This window comes from Ochotona princeps, chromosome 5, assembly GCF_030435755.1.
Source record: "Ochotona princeps isolate mOchPri1 chromosome 5, mOchPri1.hap1, whole genome shotgun sequence".
NCBI lineage: Eukaryota > Metazoa > Chordata > Mammalia > Lagomorpha > Ochotonidae > Ochotona > Ochotona princeps.
Window position 1 is genome coordinate 47,502,487 of NC_080836.1, and position 23,488 is coordinate 47,525,974.

Below are 23,488 nucleotides of genomic sequence, written 5' to 3' on the forward strand. Positions count from 1 at the left end.
AAGTGTTAAACTGCTGCAAGCAAGCAATGAACCCCTTTGCTCTTATGTTACATTTGTTAAATTGTCCTGTTCTCAATTAATATTTCATTTTACACTATAAATAATTGGTGGCTGATTTCACATAGGAAAAAAAAGGAAGAAAATCATGTTGGTAGTTTTTATCTCTTTATATTCAGATGGCCTTGACTTTACACACCAGCCCTCTCTACAGTCTGCCTAGTTCTAATGTAAGTGGTGTAACTGTCATATCAAGTCAAGAGGCAGAAATTATATGGCATGTTGAACACAAACTCCAAGAGCTGAGGCTCCTAAGTCATCCACTACAAAAGTGAGTGGGACACCTGAGCACATTTTGATGAAGGGATTTCTGATTTTGCAGGACCACCTGGAGCCAACTGTGTTCCCTATACAGAAGGGATCTTTGAATCTCCTGAGGCAGAAATGGGAATCCAGTGATTACCAGAGAAGTGGTTGTTGTCCAGTGGGCAGTCGTTGTCAGCTCTTCAAGCCTCAGGAAAATAAGTTGATTGAGCACAAGGTAGAGGCGACAGCAGTAACTGAAATTCCAGAATCCCCAAGCCCACCACCCTGCAGTCCAGGGGCAGAGAAATCGGGCATGGAGCCTGAATTAAAGGATCATGAGGACAATAATGACAACCATAGAGGTTGTGGCCAGCCTGGAGTGCTAAAGGAAGACTCCCTGATTGGTCGACGCAGGATTGAACGCTTCTCTATTGCCCTGGATGAGCTCAGGAGTGTGTTTGAGACTCCTAAGAATGGCAACAGACCAGCTGAGTACGGCCAAAAGGTAAGGAGCCACCGATTGGGTGAATGAGTTTGCAGTTGTTTAGGTAGTGGTTTACTTTACCTGCTGCTAATTTCTAAACATATCATGTTCCTTTTCTCCTCCCTGGATTCTAGATAGATTTCCTAAAGCAATCATACAGCACAGTTTGAAATTTGGAATCCTCTATTACTGGCTTTCTCTATAGTTTGCTCCAGTGGGAACTTGTCCTCCATCCAATCCTACAAAAACAATCCTGATATGTGTTCTGATGTTGATTTTTTTTATTATACATGCTTTATTTTCATAACTAAGTTGTAAGTTGCTTAGAGTAAGAAAGCTTCTCTCACTTTCTAGCTCATACATCAGATTCTGATATAGGCCTGCATTTTCTCTAATTTGCAAACTCAGAAGGTATCAAAGAAATATATTTGGGTGCTCTTCAATGGAATGCATCAGTAATGCGACTACATAGAAAAATGAAGTCTTTGAGACCACAATAATCTACATTTATCCCTAAAACCTATCACATCTCAGGCTGAGCAACATTTTATCTTGCAAATATAAGTTCTCAACCATAGGTTTTGCAGGCATCATTTGAAAGTTGTAAGTAGTATATTTAAATTACTAAATATATAGTCAAGATGATTTTGTGGCAGATGATCATGCATCAGTGATCAAAATAAATATAATGTCATGTATCAAGTATGTTAATCAGCTAAAGGATAAATTTAATCAAATGCAGAAAACAGAAAAAGCAACATGGTTAACTAAATCACATTTATACTTCTGTGCTCAGTTAAAAGTAATTACTCATTCAACTAGAATTACTTTATTATATTGATTAATTATCTCTGTTTTTCCATGAAGAAGAAAACTTAATGCTTTGCTTCTTTCTAATGTATTTTCAGTTATCAGGAAAGCTGATACTACACTTGCTAATGGCTAATCAACCTCCATAAAAGGCATTATAGGTGTAGGACAGTATAAAAATAAATTATGTTGCTAATACTGCTTCCTTTTTCGCTACTGAGACAGGTGTAACAGTTAGTCTGCCCTTCCTGAACATGAACTAAAACAACATTTGACTTATGAAAGCATGGATATATAGTTATACCTATGAAATTCTACTGAAATGAGAGGAACTCTTAAGCTACATAATTCCTAATCTGAAAACACTCTTTTTCATTCCATAGATGCAATCTTTTTGGTTGTAGGTTTATAATATCCTTCAGCTAAATGAATAGGAATTTGAAGACACTCCACTCAGGTATAAATAACATTTTTTGTTTGTTTTGTTTTCTTGTTTATTTTTTGTTTTTTATTTAATAACATATATTTTTATCATAATAAATTAAAAAAAAAGTGAAACAACAGAAAATAGTTTCCATTCAGTTTCTGTTGGCTTTTTTTTTTTTAAGATTTACTTATTTTTAATGGAAAAGCTGATATACAGAGAGGAAGAGAGACAGAGAGGAAGATCTGTCTGATGGTTCACTCCCCAAGTGACCACAACGGCTGGTGCTATACCAATCAAAACCAGGAGCCAGGAACTTCTTCCAGGTCTCCCAGCAGATGCAGGGTCCTAAGACTTTAGGCCGTCCTCTACTGCTTTCCCAGGCCACAAACAGGGAGGTGGATGGGAAGTGGAGCTGCCAGGATAGAACCAGCACACATATGGGGTCCCGGCACGTTCAAGGCGAGGACTTTAGCCACTAGATCATCGCACCGGGCCAAGTTTCTATTAGCTTTAACATTACAGTTTTGAACATTTACTCATGAAAACTGGCAAAAGGAATTGAAAATGTAGAAATAGCCATTTATGTACATCATTTGACACAACCTATTCCCACCTACATGAATTGTTAAGTGCTTAAATGCAATAGTGAGAAAGTGAAGCTTTAATAACTGTTTCAGATTGAAATGTGAGAAATGGCTATTCACCCTGGTACATGATTTTTCACCTCGTATTCACAAAAGTAATTATGGGAAAACATATGAAAACTACCACTTAACTTCCAAAATGAGATTGTTTTAATATATGTAATACACTGTGTTTTCAGTATTCTAGGTAATATATGATACTGTGATCTTTCCCAAAGAGTGTAAGACAGGATTATATTTTATCATAAATCTTGGATAGAAGGGTATGTCTTCTTATAATATTAAAAATCAATTAATATTCCATGTACCCATTAACATTTGTTATGTAGCAAACCACTTCAAAATTAGTAGCTTTAGGCAAGAATTTCTTATTGGTTTTCATTTTTAAAATTTTTTTGAGACACGGAGAGACAGAGACACATAGAAACCTATTCACTGTTCACTTTGAAAATGCCAAAAACAGCAAAAGCTAGGCCAAGCTAGAACCAGGAACCTAGAACTCAATTGGTTCTTCTATTTAAGTGACAGAGACTCAAGTACTTGCGGCAATATTTGTTACCTTTAGAATATGCACTCGTAGGAACTTGGAAGTGGAGCAACTTGGAAGTGGACCAACTTCTCAAACATAAGGCATTCCAATGTGAGCTGCAGGCTTTTTACTATGGTGCTAAATACAGGCCCTCTTATTGCTTACACATCTAATTTGCTTAGACATTCATCTAGTCCTGTGTAGTATGCACCCTGAATTCAAGTGTGTTTGGAATAGCTATGAAGCTGGAAGAACTCATCTTCTTCTCATGTGATCTCTTCTACTGGAAGTTGCTCAGATTTGTAACCATGCCAAAGGAGTTTCAAGAATGAAAGTATAATACATGTAGCTTTTGGAGTTTTGTGCTCGTTCCTTGTCCAGGGTCATTTCTCTGTATTATGTTGATCAAAGTAGTCTCAAACCAGGTTAACCATGTGCTGAAATAGACTTCATGTCTTGATAGACGAACTACAAACTTATATTTGCAAAATAAGATACAACGTTTACTGCCATTTTGAGAACAATCTACCATAAGTCAAGTTCATAGAATCAGGGTAGTTTAATATGTCATGACTTAACACAAACATCAGAAAGCAGTCCTCACAGAAAAGAATATTTATGTTACGTTGACAACTGTTTGTGGATGAAACTCATGTCTTAATCTTCAAGTAAATTCATTGATTGCACTGATGATAATCACTGCAGTATGCAGAACAAAAACTTCTCAAAAATGTCTACAACCTAATTACCACAGGATGTGACTATGTTACCTGACATGGCAGAAGGGGCATTGCAGGTGTGACTAAGTTAAAGTGAAATGGAAAGATTTTTTTATGGAACTATCCTGCACAAAATATGAGTATTTATAAGCTGGGAGGATTATTTGTACACAGGAATTTCAGGAAAAGAATCAGAGAAGGACGATGATAGAAGCAGAAACTGGGTCTGGGTCATGACCTCAGAAATGCACCCAGAAGATGGAGTAATCCTGGAAGCAGTATTGCCAAACAACATCCTGAACTGAATGGAGGCATTATATAGAAGCCCAAAGCAGGTCATCTACAAGGAGCTGGGTGGGTAGTTATCACTTAATTCATGGGCTCCCTGAGAAGTTAGGGTGTAGGTTCTTATTGGTTGAAACTGGGGCTGGGTGGTGCATGATAAGCTTTTGTTCAATTTGATCATTGACACTCATGGTCTTCCTTTGATTGGTCAGTGATGCTGTGGGTACCAGGGAGTTTATGATGGCCAGATGGGATGAAGCTGGTCTAGGAATTATGGGAAGGTGGCAGTTAGAGTCTACCAAAACCTGAAATTCTCCTACATAGATCACTTCAGAACAACACTGTCCATAGAGGTTATATATTGGCGAAGCAAATGACTTCTTGAGTCTGAGGATTAGAACCTTGTAAGGCTAGCTAGATCACTCCCTTAAGTTAGTGAATTCCTTTTGATAAGAGGCAGGCAAGGGATATGATAAGGGATATAGATAGGAGGCTAGATCTTGGTTTTACATGTGGGGATTTGATTACAGTAGTTACTCCCTTAGAAACTTCAGAGGAAATAAGGAATACAGTGCTGTGTATCATTGGGATTTAGCTTGTGAAATAAATCCAGAAGTTGACTTCAGTACTGTAAAACAATAAATTTCTGTTCCTGATGCCACCATGTTTATGGTAATTTTGCTTCAGTGATTTTAGAAAAAATATCTATTGAACTTTCCTTATACATTGTTCAATGTTAAAAAATGGCAGCATAATTCATGATCTGTGGATATTCCCAGAAGGGCGTGTTCCATATTTCAGAACCAAATCTTTGATTTTCTTCTGTTTATACTTTGTTCTGTTTGTCAGCATTAGCACTGGTATTATTAAGTAATCAAGGAGCATTGATGAATCTTTGTAAATCTGAGTTTTAAGTAATCAGTATTGATATAAAAAAGTGTGAACAGAAAGGGGGAGGTTGCTTAAAAAGAAGAAAGGAATATTAGAAAGGAACAAACATAAAAAAAGATATGGCATCAGCTTGCTTCAATTTGTATTTTCTTCTATGGGTGACATATGTTATATGGATGATATATATACAATTTAGAAATAAAGTAAATTTCACTTTTTGACAAGAGGGAAAGTGCTGATGCCCAGGACTATATGGTCTCTTATAAAGCCAACAAGATTTAATTATTGGGGCTCTGTTGCATGATTTGATCCAATCAAACCATTTCCCAGAGCCCCTACCTTCAGACACCATGGTTGGATTAAGTTTCCACCTTCTTTCTTTTTTTAATCTTAGTTTATTAGGGTACAAAGGAATTTCACTTTTCATAGCTGCTTCTGAATATGAGCAGTGCTTAGTCTAATTTGGAGCAGAACAGAAAGTTGTAACCCTTTCCTTCAAAGTTTCCATTTGCTACACCCAGCTTATATTAGCGAGGCTACTAAATAGTCCCTAAAGTCCCTAATAATCAACTTTCATTGTTTTTTTTAAACTTATTTTAACTTAGTTTTTTTTTAATGTTGTTTACATAATTGAGAAGAATGTATGCCCATGTGGGATGTTGATTTAGGGTGAGGAAGGTCGATGTATAGCAGAAGAAAGGTTGGACAAATGTTTCCAAATATTTTCTTTTTCTGCTGTATCTGCAGGCAGAATAAAGGGGAGAGGGCCTGCTGCCAAACTGTGTCAGTACTTTGTGCTCAACTATGGGAACTGCAGCCTAACAGGGGAATTCCCCTAGTAGACCTGTTCTCAGTCCTAGATTTTTCATGTGCTAGTGGTTGTTCCAACCCTGCTTGGCATGACTGTCTCCAGTTTTGGCACTCGCCATCAGATGCTGTAGCCTAGCCTCGCCTAGCCTGCTCTCTACCCCAACTTTCACCAGTGGGTGCTGCAGTTGGCCCTGTTCAGTCTGCTCCCAGAGCCAGCCCACACATGCAGATAAGTGGTGCAACCTTACCTCGCCCAGCCTATCCTCAGTCTCAGCTCTTATGCTCACCAGAGGGAGCTGCAGCCTAGTAGGGGAGTTCCCCAATTCCCATACCAAGCCCACTCCCCGACCCATATTACACTCTTACCGGGCAAGTGCTAGGATCCCCTGGTATGATCTGCCCTCAGACCAACCTTTGCTGATGCTGGAGGGGTGCTGGTTTGGCCTGACCCCTGACCTGATTCTTGGGTGCACCAATTAGGTGCTGAAGCTTGGGCCAGCCTGGCCTCCTCCCGATCCCCGTTCCCATGAGTGTCAGTAACTTCCTTGGTCTTGCTCTCAGCCTGTCACTACCCCCATCTCTCATACAAACCAGTGGGTACTGCAGAACCACAGGGATAAGCAGACATATTCTCTATAGAATCTGCTCCCAGAGTTGATTCTCTTACATGCCAGTTGATGTCATGGCCCAACCTTGCATGGCCCATCCCATGCCCCAACACTCACTGGTGGATACTGTGGCCTAGCCCTGCCAGGAAGGCGCCCATAGCCCTTGCTTTCATGTGTGCCAGCAGACAGTGCCAATGCTATCAAACATATCTCAGGTTTTCCATGTGGGTAGGTTCATTGGTCTGATTCAGACATGCCCTCAAGTTTCCCCTCTCTAAAGCACCTAGTCTTAGCTCCCTCATTTACCTACAAATGCAGCTGCCTGGTCCTTGGAAGTTCCAAGAAGTCATTTCACACCTGTAGAAAACTCCCTCAATGGCCCCCCAAAACCACTCATCTCCAAACCCCCTACCCAAGGCAATCTACAGTTGCCCCACCAGCGCAGGCCACAGGATCATCTTCCTCACATATCTTAACAAAAAAAATAGAATAAGCAACTATTCTGGCGTACTTCTATAGTTAACACAGATTTGACATTAATGAGACCCAGAATACCCACCAGTTATTGACTGCTTTTCTCCTGGCGTTGTAGTACAAGGCAAACTAGGCAATTGCCTACAGCTGAGATTACTTTCAGCTTTCAAAATGTCCCCATGATTACCAATAAACTTGTGATTAAATTAACTGATTTGTTTTTCCTTTATCCCATTCATGACTTTCAGAATCTAAGTAATAAAAAAATTTATTGGTATAGTATCTTTCTTAATGACTTCCTGTATTTTCAGTTAATAGTTACACTCATTCTCCAAAACCCCTCACTCAAGTAATTGGTTTGAGTCCTCCTAACCCTACATAGTGAAGATTTCTGTAACTTAGATCTCATGCTATTTTAAAGACCATTCCAACTTGAGCTGAGTTTGATAAAAATAATATATATACATATGTATACAAAATATATATATATAAATAATATACAAATAAATATACAAATATATAGATGTATATAGATATTTGAAACACCAACACCTATGTCTGCTATCAGCTTCAGAATTCATTGATTCCATCTGTTATGTAATTGGAAGCTTAGAAATAAACATGAAAATAAAAATCTAAGGAACCGAAAACCTTCATAAGCATCAATTATTTAAACTGGATATAAATAATTATAATGATATAGTTTCTGGCTTATTTTTTTCACCCCAATAGTCAAAATCCCTGATTTTTATTTGATGATACAATTAAAAATAACCTATCATTTCCATTTTATAGTTCTGCATAAAATCAGTATTTTAAAAGAGCAAATGGATAATGGCTTGCAGTTTGGTCTGTACTACAAAATCACTTCACTAGATGTTTTAATTTGTCTTGATTCCTTAAACCCAGGCAGTTGGGGACTTAGATATGACTATTGCTCTGATCTCAGAGCAAGGAGCAGTACCCCTTTTCAGGTGGTTAGCTTTTTTTTTACTTCATCTTTAAATCTCCCCTCTCATCAGTGTTTCTGAGATAATTTCTGCCAAGCATGATGTGCTTTGTTGAAGCACTTAACAGGTTGACTATTGCCACCTTGAAAATTGTTACTGAAAAAAATTGTTTTCAATTTCTCAAAAGCATGGACAAAAATTGAAAGAATATTAAAATAGAAAAAAATCAAGAAGTGTATTTTTACCTAAGAGTTTTAGAGATTTTGAAGTAGTGAAATATTTTTCATTTATTTTAAAAATAGACAATGTACTTTTTATAGACCTGACATGCTTACTTAATGTGAAAGATCACTCCTTTTAAATACATATTTTACATAGAATAATAATTGTCATTTCAGCACAGTATATACAAATATAACTTTTGATGACAAAGAGTCACTTAGAAATTTTAACTCAGCAACATCCTTGAGTTATTTTATTTCATTAATCCTTACTTTTCATATCTTTGAAATGAGGAAATTAATGCAGCACAGTAATTTTGTGAAGAAGACAAAATATAATACCTGAAAAAGAGGTACTTAAGAGATAGCAACTAATAAAATTTAAATAGTATCACCAACTTAATACATAATGATTATTTTTTGAATTTTATCTATTATTTCTTGAACTCCCAGTATGACCTTAGGGAAAATATTTAATCTCAGTAACTTTTGATCTTTTCCTCTTTAAGGAAAAGACTTATGCTGTAAGGTTTTTGAAAATAGAAACATACTTTGAGCAAAAAAGCATGGTGTTTTTATATCTGACAACCGCTCTAGTCTTTTGCCAGTAAAAAGGTCCACTTAGAAGGCTGACATTGAATAGCCAAGGGAGCAACTGCTAATGGAACTTTCCAATATAATTACAATCCCATTTTGAGAAGAATACAGTGAACCACAATCTGTGAAATTATAGTTTCGAAAGACTTATTAAAACCGTGGACCTCAGAAGAATATCTTCCACTTTCGTTGTCCTTTCCAATGCATAGAAAGAGGTACTGGCATTCGGCATCTTAAAATCCAAACACAAAATATGTGAGATTATGCACTATAAAAAGTATCTTTTTCCTATACAAACACACACACACACACACACACAGAACAAATAAATCTTGGACTTCAAGGATAATACCATAATGTTTTTTCTTGTTTTATACAGCTTTGCATTGTGGTATAACTTGTTCTTAAAATAATGTCAGTGCTCTTTGGTTGGTTTTTTTCACCCATTTATATATTTGCTATTTTACCACCTTCTGTTCAGTGTTGTGTTTTAGTTGGAGGTGGAGAGAAGCCAGCAAAACTCCCAACTGACCTTATTTGCATGACATTTAAGACTCTCAGAGAAAACTGCCATCTCATCTCATTTGTGTGTCACAGTGATATATGCAGTCACAGTATGACATTGTTAAAGAATGCAGTGCTAATAACCACAGAAAGATGTTAAGCAATATTGACTCACCTTCAATTGGGAAAATTGCTGTCAGTTGATAGATTGGCATTCTTTGACATTTTACTCCATAGTTTAGTGAAGGTGCTCATCCTTGTGTTGTAAGACTATTGATACCAGCTCTCCTGACTGTATTGGGACCCAGCTTATTTTACCCATTGTGTTTTCCCAGATGTTTATCTAGCATTGCTACTCACTGAATTAATTTAACAAGTCCCATGTATAATCCTTTGCCCTGCCCCATCCTCCTGTTACTGATTTTCATCCTCCTCCAGGTTTTTTTCAGAACAGCCTGCCAGCATCAGGCTAAACTAAAGAGAGAGCAAAAGAAAACTTACCATCAGGGTGATGATTCAACAGAGAGGATTTCTATCTTAAACACAGCCTGGACTCTGCCAAGAATGATGGAGATGGATTATTCCATGGTTAAATAAGAAGTTAAGATTTGGAAATGTGGCCAGTGTTGTGACATAGTGGGTAAAGCCACCACCTGCCACAATGTCATTCTGCTCCACTTGTGTTACAGTGCCCTGCTAATGCCCTGGAAGAAACAGTGTACATGCCCTAAGTGTTTGGGCGACTGTGCCCAGGCAGGAGACCTGAATGAAACTTGGGGCTCCCCAGCTTCAGAAGCCATTGGCCATTGTGACTGGGGAATGAACAGACAGAAGAGCTCTGAATATCTCTCTGTCTCTCTGTCTCTCTGTCTCTCTCTCTCTAACTCTGATCTTAAATAAATAAGTAAGTAAGTGAATAAATATTTTCTAAAAATGAAAAGATTAGGGAGTGTTTCTTCCTTCTGTTGAAGGCCAGGCTTTCCATTGACCAACATTCTAAATTCTGTAAGATCCCAACTGTGAGCTTCCTCACTGCCCATATGTTCCAGAGTTGATAGAACAATTTTTTTTTATTGTAGTTGATTCATTTTTTTTTTAAAGATTTATTTTATTTTTATTACAAAGTCAGATACACTGAGAGGAGGAGAGACAGAGAGGAAGTGGAGCTGCCGGGATTAGAACCAGCGGCCATATGGGATCAAGGCGAGGACCTTAGCCACTAGGCTACGCCGCCAAGCCCCTGTAGTTGATTCTTTTGATTCTTCAAACTAGGAAATTTATCTGACATTAAAAAATTGAAATTCAAACCCTTAACCTGGAGTGCAGTGCAGACAATCACAAGTCAGAATGGATGTGGCTGTCAACAGGCACAGCCACTCTAAATTCGCTTCCTGGAGATCAAGCAGCTTGTAGGCATCTAAATGCGCCCTTATTTTAGCAACAGTTTAGCACTCATGATAGTATGCAAGGGAAGCAGATGGTTAACACTTTTTCCTCCTGCAAAGATATTTATCTGTTTAATGTGTGCTGGTGAGTGAATGTAATGAGTTCCAAACACCTGAAACAAATTCAAGCTCCATTAATGTTTCTCATCCACACCAACTACCAAATATGATGATTTATGGTGCTTAATAGTGTACTAACTTGTTTTATGTCAATGTAAGTCATTTATTGAATGCAATGAGACAAATGGCTCTGAGGCATGGTGATGCATTAAAATGGGTTCTATGTTCTTCCCCCATTTGTGGAAATCTTTTGGGAGCACAAATTTAACTTAATCAAAACATTTGAATTTCAAAGCTGATTACATCTCAGAAGTTTTTTGTTACAAATGATAGAGATGATATGAACACACTTCCATTTCAGATCCTACTGATTTTATGATTTAATATCTGGTCTTTTATCTAAGTTATCTTTTTTTTTAGTTTATCATATTTCCCCCTGTGTCTGGAAATATGTTAGTTTTGATTTCTTACAGGTAACCAAGTTCAGGTTATTAAAAAAAAAATAGGATCTCCACAATGCATCTCTCTTTCACACACACACACACACACACACACACACACACACACACACAAGAACACACAGGCACCCAGGTAAACATGCTTTCTTAACATTAAGGCTTTTAAAAAATTCATGTTTAAAGAGTAAAAGTAGGATCGCTTCTTGGACTTTTGGCTAAGATCAAGTGAAAAGTTAAATTGGAGCTTGCAAGTTCTAAGCCAGAACCTCTAAATATCTATTTATCTAAAGACCTGTGTCTCAAGTATGCCTTTTGTTTTATACTTCATATCTTTTTCACAGGGCTCATACCTTCTGAAATGATCCCTCAAGACCAGTGTCATTCTAACACTGGTCTGCTCATAAACCGCCTAAGGAAGAAGTGCTGCTTCACATAAAAGCAAATGGAAGTCATTTGCTGGCACTCTGCTGAAGCCTGTGAGGGCAGTACCCTTTTTAATATTGAGTCTTCTTAGAAGGCAACATTAGTCATTATTTCCATTTTAAAGCTACAAAATGGAGAAAGTAAATATTTGGACATCAAAGTGAAAATCTAAACTTAAGTTTTCTCTCTGTATCCAGAATCATATTAAAATTCTACTCTCTTGATGCTCTCTGAATTCATGTTATCCAGTTTCATTCAGGATGACACGGCTGTGTTTCTGATATCAGTTTCCCTGGGAACAAATCTTTGAAAGCCATAAGCACTTTCAAATACCATTCCCATAGGATACCCATTTTTTTTTCATGTTACCATGTTTGAAATTGATGTATCTCCTAGAGCCAATGGTATGTCATAGTTTATCAGGATTTTCCCCTGTGTCTTCAATTACTGATTTGATATGGTATAAACAAAAATGAAAATGTGAAAATGAAAAATGTTTTTGGATAATTAGAGAAATCACTAAACAGTCATAATATGCCAGGAATGTACTAGACGTTTTATGTGTATTTTCTCTTTAACTGTCATGACTACCCCATGAGTTAAGCTGTGTCTCTATTGTATTATAGAGATGAGAAAATAGAGCATAAGAAATTCTTTGGCTTGAGGCTGCAGCTCTGAAGAGCTAGGTAAAAAGTATCTAACGCAGAAAGGCTGAGTCTTCTGAAATGCTGAGGAAGCTGATTCTTGTATCTTTGCCTATTTTGCTAATGGAGTTTAGAATAGCTGAAATTTTCTGGCCTAATGAACAGGTTACATTGTGCAAAATAATTTTCACATTAACAAGGAGCTTTATTATAAGAGTGAATGTAGTCCACAGTAACTGATCTAGTGGGGAGAAAAAACATTATATTAAATTTTTTCTTTCATCTTTTAAAAATTAACAGGGGAGGGAGATAGATAAATTTAATGGAACTTGCATCAGAAGAAATTTGAAAATATTGGAAGAGAAAGATTTTTATTAACAAGATTTTAATAAACAAACACATTTATTTCAATGTTCATTAGAGAGCAAAGTGAAGGTCCAGCTTTATAATCGAGTGGCTAAAGCTACCAACTGCACTGCTGGCATCCCATGTGGGAGACTGTTTAAGCCTTGGCCCCTGTGCTTTGGATGCAGCTCCCTGCTAATGGCCTGGGAAAAGCAGAGGAAGATGGGTCAAGTGCTTGGGTCCCTGTCATTTATGTGCAGACCTGGAACACACTCCTGGCTTTGGCATGGCCCTGTCCTGGCTGTTGCAGACATCTTGGAATTAACCAGCAAATGGAAGATTTACTCCTATCTCTCCCCTGGCCTCTCTCTGTCTGTATCTCTGAATGTAAGATTAAAAAATAAGTATTATTTATAAATAAAGCAAAAAACCAATTCTCATTAAAAAAAAACTCAAGAAAAGTCCAACTATGAAAAATTTTTAATTTTCATTATTTATTTTTATTTAATTTGATAGATAGGAGAGAGAATTTTCATTCACTGTTTTCTTTTCCAAATGCCTGCAAGAGTCAGGGCTGAGCCACATTGAACTCAGGAGTCTAGAACTCAATCCGGACCTCTCCTGTTGGTAATAAGAACAGAATCCTTGAGGCATCACCTGCTGCTTCCCAGGATGTTCATCAGCAGGAGGCTGGAGTTGGAAGCAAAGCCTGGATGTGAACCCACCCACTATCTTATGAGATGCAGATATACAAAGCTGTCTCTTCACTACTGAAGCCAGTATCTATCTCCTATCAGAATTTTTGAAACTTAAAAACTACTGGAGAAAATAATCCTTAGAGGTGAGAAATAGCCAGCCAAGACTGAATAAATGTTGTAAAACTCAGCAATAAGAATACAATCTGCTTTTATTGATTTTGATATTTCTTTATAATCCTCCAAATTGTCTGCTATAGAGCTTCTCTCAGTCTCTTTTTGTAATTTTAATTTTAGGTGCTTCATAGTTACTAATGGCATATTCATACCAAATATTATCATTTTATGTAATTTTACATAACATTCCAACCCAGTCTGACAACTTCCACCACGACACCCATTCCCTCAACTTTCTTAGAATGTTCATCTGGTCTCATTTTAATGACAGTGTCATGTTCCTCACAGGCTCCCCTGTGATTACTTGCTTTATGCACCTCATTCTTCAACTGCATATGTCTCGATTTTTTTTTATTTTTCTTTTGCAATGAAGCCCTTGTCATTTCCTATGTAGATATTGCAATACCTCCCTTCTAGTACCTAATTCTTCTGGAGTGAACACTTTAATCTTAGTCACTGCTCCATTGGTTTCCACATCTGTGAGCCTCAGTGCCCTGTCAACAACCTGCTTTCTATTTTGTAGTATTGCGTTACAAATAGGGGCCACTAACCACATTTAACCTATTTCAATGAAATAAGACAAAATAAAATCAAGAATTCATATTTTTGGTCATGCTCGCCATATTTTAAGTTCTCACTAGCCACCTCCAGTTAGTGATGACACAAATAGAAGACATTTACATCATCACAGAAATTATTGGGCACTGCATTCTAACATCTATTTTAAGATACCACCTTCCCCCTTTAATATACTCCTAGTGTTCTCTTAGTTTATACCAGCTTACATCTATGCCTTCCACTTTCATGTGAATGCTGTAAGTTGCTTATGCTTGACTTGTTCTCATTTTGTCCATGAATGTTGAGACACATTGCATTCTTGGAAACTATCCAAGCAGCAATGCTAAGGGATGGAAGAGGAAGTACAAAGTATTTGTTCTGAATGCTAAGCTTGTTCTTGTGGCTATATGAGAAAGCATAGACCCAAAAAGAAACTTCTCAAACATGCCTGGTTGAATTTTCGTAGTCGAAAAACTTTAGAAAGTTCTCATTGTTGCTTTTAGATTTTTATTTCGTGCAGACACCCGACCGGTGGCGCTACTTATGACTCTTTAAAAAATGTTCAGTTCTGTGCATTTTTGAGACACCTCTCATATGCAGATTTCAAATTATTTTTCACCAAGATAAGCTTATAATTTAATTCCATTCCCACTAACTTTATAAAGTGATTGTGTAGGTCCTGTTTTGCTGGCAACAGTTGTAGTTAACATATATTACCTTGACAAAATTGATAATATCTCTTCCTCTCTCAAAAATTTCCCAGTTTAAGTGATAAATTATTTAACTATTCATCTTAATTATCCACCTAAATTATAAGGAAAACCCTATATGCTTTTTAAAACTTTTTTTTTCTCCAGATGGTTTTGTATAGAATGCTAAGCATTGGGTTTGACTCATTAAGTAACATAGGAAGGGATAAATAAAAGATTGTTATTGAAATTAGTTCTTTTCGTTATCTATCCTCAAGCTCACATGTACCAGCTTACATCCTTCCTTCACATTGGTCACTGCAATTAAACAGTCAATGCTGCGTGCAGTTACATTTTTTCTGCCTATCTGACAGTAGGTATTTGATTACCTAGTATTGTTTGACCTTCATATATAGTCAATGAGGGATAAATATTTTCTGTAACTGCATGGCAGCTTCTCTGCATTGCCCACTCTATCTTGCCATTGTACACCTAGGAGTCACATTGAGAAACTGTAGTGGAAACATGTGCAAATAAGTCAGCTTTCCATTGCTAGATATTCTTTGTGAGTCTGAAGCCTGATAGTCTCTTGTCTGCCAGCCTCTCAAAGGACAGGATTCCTTTCTGAGTCACACTTACTCCATTTTTCCCATTACATTATTTAACGATATATACACAGTTATATAGCCAGTTTCAGAAATAGCTTTTCTTATAGTATTGTAGGCATTCACTTGGTAGAGTCTAGGTCATGCAATGCAGGCCTGCACTCAACCCTTAGGCTGAAAGGCCATCCAGAAGCATAGTGACTTCTATTGCTGTTTGACCCGCATTGCTTACTACAGAAAATTATATGCTAGAGTCAATTATTGCCCACTATTTTGCATTGAACAAAAATTTCAGTTACCCATATTCTCATACCACTGATTCAAAAGTACATTGATGAATGTAGACTTTTGGGTATTGAGATCCCTTTTGTAGGTACTAATTAAGAGTATGAAGGGGTTTTTTTGTTTTGTTTTGTTTTGCTGCAAGTAACTTAGTTCATACTAATGCTAAATTTCTTCTTTTGGATAAGATTTGAAGATATTTGTGTAAAAAATAATAAACTCAGTAGATGAAGGATTCAGAATAAATAATAAATATATTCTGCCACCCACAAATACTCACACAAAATCAAAATGAGCCCAACTAGGAATTCTGTAAATTTTTCTACCTGCTATTCCCTCTAGGACATACAGTGAAGTCAAACCACTTCTTATATTCAGAGTGAAACTTTCATACAATTGTGCTGAGCTGGCATATTTCCGTTCTTAGTCTTCATCAGTGAATAGAAACAAAGCTATGGATGTCAGGGGTGTTTGCTATATGAGTTTCTTTACTGCTGAATAAAAAATATGCAGGTAGTATCGATATCATTTCAAAAACAGTGAGAGGATGTCAATGAAGAAAGGATGCCTTGTAAAAAACACAAATCCTGTTTTCTTGTGATGCTACCAATAATAACTTAGGAGTGACAGTTAAAGTATAGATGCTATATAAGCAAAAATAAATCTGTAGTACATGTCTTTTAATGGTTAAAAGTAAAAACAAAACCTATGAAGTTGGAATTTACTGTAAACACCTTCTACGTGCAACACGTTTTTGCTTCACATTCTCTTTGGAATTATTTGCCATATTGCTTAGAGGAGGCTCAATAGAATCTAAGGAGGTCTTTCCCATACATGATTCTCTGTTGAGAGATGCTTTACCAAATGCAGAAATTAAAAACTCTGAATTCTTCCAAAGAAATTATTCTGGTTCTAATATGATTAATAAGTTCTGTCTCTTCATTACATATTGATTTTTAGCTAGTAAAATAGTTTTCACTTTTTAAAATAATCATTAGATCACAGGAGTTCAGTTTTCATAATTATAACACAATTTAAGTGACTGAAATAGAACTGCAAGTATGTTAAAAGAGATAACTGCTCTACCTATCACTGAGTAAAACTCTTTCCAAAGACTGGAATTTACATTCTGTCCTATATGACAGGCAACTTCTGCTTTAATGCCTTCGTTTTCAAGGAACTCATGCCTTTGCAAAGCAGTTCTTTCTACTGTCAGATCACTGTCTTTCTTGGGAGGTTAATCTTCCTGTTGAGTAGAATATTATCTCTTGGGAGCATCCACCTTTTCAGTAAAGTTTTGGTCTTTGAAACAACACAAAATATTCTCCATTTGTCACTGTTGAAAATGACAGGCTGTGTCTAACCTTGGGGGCTGAGGACACAGCTTAGCAGTAGGGGGTGAAGGTTGATATCCTCCTGGGTGACTTCGTAAGAGACAGTGCCAAACCTGTACATGACAAGGACATGATGTGGCTCAGCAGGTAAAGGCTAGGGAGGGACAGATATCCTCTGGGGGAAAAAGAATACTAATTATGGAGTCTGCACTGGATATAGGAGCCAATATCCTTGAGCTTCCTCTTTGAGGTTTTTTAACAAGAATTTTGTTTATAGCCACCTGCACTGTATTAATAGATCTACCTTGGGAGTTCTAGTAGCAGAGTAGATATTACTGAATATTCTTTGGCCAAATGTTACAATAAACATGTAGGGTAAGAAGGTAATAGATTTGATTTTTTTAAGATTTTATTTTATTTTATTTTATTACAAAGTCAGATATACAGAGAGGAGGAGAGACAGAGAGGAAGATCTTCCGTCCGATGATTCACTGCCGAAGTGAGCCACAACGGGCCGGTGCGCGCTGATCCAAAGCCCGGAACCAGGAACCTCTCCCAGGTCTCCCACGTGAGTGCAGGGCCCCAAAGCCTTGGGCCATCCTCGACTGCTTTCCCCAGGCCACAAGCAGGGAGCTGGATGAGAAGTGGAGCTGCCAGGATTAGAACCGGTGCCCATATGGGATCCCGGGGCTTTCAAGGCGAGGACTTTAGCCGCTAGGCCATGCCAGGGCCCCTAGAAGGTAATGGACTTGAAAACAGTGGTTTCCATCAGATAGGTTTTACTCTGCTCTAAATTGCTCAAAATTATTAGCTCCCTGTGAGGCTGGTAATCCAGCTTTACCTTTTGTGGTTTCAACCCCAAACTTGTAGTAGCTTAATTCTGATAGATGAAAAATAGATTCTTAATTTCTACAGAAACCAATTTTACATTTCTATAACTGTAACTACAGTTGTAAATTCATGAGTGCCAATTGTTGATTGATTATGTTTGAAAACGCCCTCTTTGTCCAGTGACAACTGTGTCTTATGTTATTGCAAGCAGATGAAGAACAAGGGCTGGAGACTTCTCAAGCACTTCTGCCACTGTCATTCTATTTTCAGGGTGCCTAGTAACAGAACCAAATCTTTTCTACAATCAACACTATCCAGACCACACGCAACTGACTTTGTCTATTTACTCATTTCCTACATGTTGGGCCCCCGAGAGCTTTTCCGTGTTAATTGTGATTTATGATGCCGAGTAATGGAACAGTAAGAATACTGTTATATTTAAATGGACCAATTAAATTCAGAATATAATGCTTCACAGAGTTAACATATAAATGTTCTTTATCTTTGCTATAAAAGAGTCCTTTTGTCTCTCATTTCAGCAAATGGACCTAGTGATATATATACCATTCATTTAAAATATATAAATATTTTATATAATATATGAATATAAATATTTAAAATATATTCATTTAAAATATATATAATAAATTCCTCCAAAGAAATCATTCTGGTTCCAATATGATTAATAAGTTCTGTCTCTTCATGACCTGATACTGATTTTTAGTTAGTAAAATAGTTTTCATTTTTAAAAATAATCATTAGAGCACAGGAGTTCAATTTTTCATAATTATAACACAATTGAAGAGTGTGTGTGTGTATATATATATTCATATATATATATATATATTTGAGAAGCAGAGAAAGACTGTAAACGGCAGACAGATAGAACCATCCTGCTGTCTTACTCCACCTGATGTGAACAAAGGACAGGATTGACTGGACAGATATTGAAAGCCTGAATATCAGGCCAGTCTCCCATGTGAGAAGTATCAAAGACCCAAGTATTTGAGATACAACGTATTGCTTCCCAACATATATATTGATAGGAGGCTGAAACTGAGAGCTAGAACCAGAAATTAAACCCCAAGTATGTTGCCCAATATGAGAAGCAGGTATCTATGAGCATTTCAACCAGTAGGCCAATTTTTGTCTCAACTTTGTTTCTTAACATTAAAAAGTATTGCAACTTTGTAGAGTATAAACTTGCCTCTCTTCTTGAATCCTCAACTTGAATTAGGCTCATACTGCCAACATGTATAAGTATTGTAGGATATATATATATATATATATATATATATATATATATATATAATATATGTTATATATAATAGGAGGTGTGTATAATATATATGTATGTGTGTATGTATGTGTCTGTGTGTGTGTGTATATATATATATGTATATATAGTAGTTAGTAGCTATATATATATCAACAATCCTGTCAACTCTATGATTAGACAGCTGCCAGCCAACATTTAGTATTGTTCTGTAAATCATCTTTTGGAAATCTCAATATTGGACATTTAGTACTTACCATAAAATGTTTCTAATGTTTATGAGCCTTTTTTTAGATGTTGTTTTTGGAAAGGCAGATTTATAGACAGAAGGAAAGGCAGAGAGAAAGATTTCCATCCACTGGTTCACTCTCCAAGTGGACTCAATGTCCAGAGCTAAGCCAACTCAAAGCCAGGAGCCAGGAGACTCCTCTGGGCTCTCCACATGGGTACAAGGTCCCAGTGCTTTGTGCCATCTCCTACTGCTTTGCCAGGCTACAAGCAGGGAGCTGGATGGGAAGTGGAGGAGCCAGGACACAAACCGGCACCCATATGGTATTCAGCACTTGCAAAGTGAGGATTTGGCCACTGAACCAAGTTATCAGGCTATATATGAGCCATTTAATTCTTAGTTTCTAAGTTTGCATTTAAGTTTTCACATCACAAATTCTTCAAGCCCCTGTAATTCCTATGTAGAATCTATTCTTTTATGGAAAAGATAACCTCCAAGATTGTTTTGATGCCCTTGTTGTGAACCAGAGAGAAAGGCACAGGGAAAGAATACAATCAATGCTCTTGTTTAATGTGTAAACCCATTCAGTGACCATCTTGGCCATTGACAGTTACATGTATGAGATTGAAAGGATTCCACTCAGAGCTGCTTTGTTTTCTTGAATCCTGTGTGTCTGGAGTTATATGTTGGCTCATTTCATATCAAAAGAACTCTTTACTTTTTCTTTGTAAAATGTTTTCCCATTCTACCCACAATTCTCTGTTATTCTAATGACTGTAAATAACCCGCTATTACTGAAATCTGGCAAAAACAATCATCTATATGTTTATTTCTATTTGAAATGTAGAAAGGTAGTTCTCTTACTTTGAAATAGCCACTGTTTTAATCTTCTGCTCACTATCATTTTTCTCCTTGCTGTTAAAATCATCTGTGCACAATCCTATTGATGTTATCATGGCTTTCAAAGAACAAGGGACCACCAATAAAAAACTATGCCATTATAGCAAATATCCAAATCGAGCCACCTTACAATACAGAATCTTTTTACTTCATGGCAAATTCATTGCCTTCAAGATGCGCACTGGCACTTGTGTCTTATTTGACAGATTAGAGCTACGTTTTCATTTTACTGTTCTTGGTTTGTGCAGAGTTTTTCTCTTGACATGAGTTATGTTGAATGTTTATTTCCCTGCAAAGGAATATAATCCCCTTATCTAGAAGCTTACTCAGTTGACAGATAATGTAGGAGAAGAAACATTAGTCCTGAGCTATATTTTTCATGCCTGAACTGTAATGCAGGTATCTAAATAAAACAACAGTCACCAAAAGGGTGCAGTGCACAGGTCATAACATAGTTGATAATAGCACTAAACTCTGAGAACATTGCTCATTTTAAATAGTCAAATCCCACTGTTTCTAGTAACAGGAGGCATAGATGAGCATAGCACATTGAGCTGAAAATTTAGCTTTAAGACACATTCTCATCATTCATTTGGAATGTTTTCTTTCTCAGCATTTTTGGGGGATTATTTTAAAGAATTTGAAGTCGTTGATATTTTAGTCTTTGTATGTATTCCTCTTCACTGATGTATTTTAACTGTAGAGCTGAGAATTAGTGATTAAAGAAATAGCCAAAGTAGAAGCAGTAGAGAAAGGGAATGGGCTCAGAAGGCTACACAGGTTCCACTTCAGATTTTTCAGGCTGATTTCCTATTTAGATAATGGGATGTGTTTCTTGTTGCTGTTATAACAAAGTAACTCAAATATATTGGTTTAATTAATACAGTGTATTATCTTATAATTTCAGTAGATAAAAATTCTACGTGAGTCTCCTTAAGATAAAATCAGTGATTTGTCATATCTACTTTCCTTTCTAGAGGCTCTAGAAGTGATTCAATCTCTTTACTCTCTTCTTTTTTTTTTTTTTTTTTTCCTTTACATGTTTCTTTTTTTTTTTTTTTTTTTTTTTTTTATTGTTAATTATTTTGCATTATGTGACAGTTTCATAGGCTCTGGGGGGGCCACTAGCACTCCTGGATTCCTGGTCCCCTTCTTCTGTATTCAAAACCAGCAACAATCACTTGAATCCTTCTCTTATTGCATCGCCGTGATCTCTTTTTTCAGCCTCTCTCTTCCACTTTTAATAGCTGTTACTATTATTTTGGGTAACATCAGTAATGAAAAGTAAACTTATAAACATACTTAATTTCATCTACAAAATTGTTTTTCCTTTAATGTAATATAGAAGCCAACGAATCCATCCTTGATTGCAGGGAGTAGGCCTCATTCCATATGCAGTAGTAATCCAAGTAAGATCATGTTTTAAAATTAAAATCCTCCTACTCCATGACATATTATTTTTCTCTTCTATCATTTATTTTGTTATCTTTTCACTAGATGGCACCTAACATTCTTCTAGCTGGAGGATGGAGAATTAGAAAAGTTAAAGAATATTAATGGTTTAAAAAAATCAACTTATAATACTCAAGCATGGAAATAATTTGTTTGGCTCCACCATTTGTATTTCTATCAAAAGGTTGACAAGCCAGTTCAAAGAGTGCTCTTGCATTTCAGAGAAGATATTTTTCTGCCCATTGCAGAAGAGTCATTAGGTTGGGAAGATGTCTATTAAAATGTGTCTAAACTAAATGCAGCTATATGTTGGTCAAAAATGGTGCTAAAAGGGAATGATAGAATTAAAAAAAAATTGTAAAGAGGAAATGACCTGGAGTTGACAGAATGATCTATGCATAGACAAAATATCATCATTCCAGCAAACAGGGTGAGGTTATATCATATAAGGAAGTCTCAATATTAGGACTTAATTATTAGTGTAACAGGCTCAGTGTGTTTTCATTGAGTCATTTAATTTGGTTTCAAAGTTTGAACTTCATTTTTCAATCAAATTCTTCAAGATCTTTGTAAACTACTTAATAATCTAAGTTGTATCTAGGCATATAATTTTTCCTGTTGTTAGATGTTTTTATTTAAAAAGTACAACAGTTCCTTAAATGGGGATTCTCAAAGATTTATCCCCAATGACCAGCCGTTGCATCAGCTGTGACCTTGTTAAAAAGACAAGTTTAGCAGTCCTACCAAGACTTATTGACCTGGGAAGCCTGGGAGAAGGGTAAATGGGATGGTTAGTTTTAAAAATATTTTTTAAAAAAATTACTATTTAAGATACAGAGAGATTATCCATCTGTTATCTAACTCCTAAAATGCCCAGATGGAACAGCCAAAGCCAGGACTTGTGAACACTACTCCTGACTCCCCGATACATGGCAGGAACCTGTAACTTGAGTCATCATTTGCTCCTTCCCCGCCTGTGCATTAGCTAGGAGCTAGGAACCCGAGAACTAGGACGTAAACCCAGGTACTAAAATGGGATATAGACATCCTAAAGATTGCTTAAACTCTAAATCAAACACCTGTCCTCCAACCCCCATTCTAGGTTCTAACACATGCTTTAGGTGATTCTGGCACATACTAAACTGTGACAATCACAGATGCATTATAACCCTATAATTAGATTAGATAATGTTTGCAATTGAAGACATCTCCTTGAAAAAATAGAGCTAAGTCATTATTTATGTGGTTGTTCGAGGATTCTTATTTATCCTCGGTATTCAAAACTTCTAGAGCATTGATGATAGCAACTCTGAAAAGCACAGATTATCTCAGGGGTTTAAATTTGAAGGACTTACTAGGCTCTCTGTTAGGTTAATAGATGCCCCTTTTGGAGAGATTATAGTGTGAATCTCAGCCCTGATGGTACTATATCACAATGCTATTTGCTTGTAGTGGTTATAGAATTATTAAAATATTGTTGAACCTGTTACTAATTCATTAAAGAACTAGTGCTTTTTGGTGGGGAGGGAGGCTCGTTTGTTTATGTATTTGAAATTCAGGGTGAGAAAGGGAGAATGAATTTTCTATCCACTGATTAACTCTGCAAATGTCCTCAGTATCCAAGGCCAGGACACACTGCAGGCAGAAGCCAGAGGCTTCATCCACATTTCCTTTTTAAGTGGTAGGGACCCCAATACCTGGCTTTTACCAGATCATTAGCGAAGAGGTCTGGATCAGAATTGAAACAGCCAGTTCACAAACATGAGAATCTGACTGCAACTTTCCTCTCACTCTGCCATAATGCTAGCCTCTTGGAGGATGTTTTAATA

At 36.7% G+C, this 23,488-nt stretch overlaps 1 protein-coding gene across 4 annotated transcripts in view; it reads left to right on the forward strand.

The window, feature by feature from the left end:
* The window catches only part of XIRP2 (xin actin binding repeat containing 2), a 326,918-nt gene that overhangs the window by 39,815 nt on the left and 263,615 nt on the right, over nucleotides 1-23,488 (forward strand). For all 4 annotated transcript variants that reach the window (XM_058664584.1, XM_058664581.1, XM_058664583.1 and 1 more), the window contains exon 2: nucleotides 380-808. In XM_058664584.1, coding sequence (XP_058520567.1) covers nucleotides 380-808 — 429 coding nt within the window. The remainder of the gene's footprint in view (nucleotides 1-379; nucleotides 809-23,488) is intronic.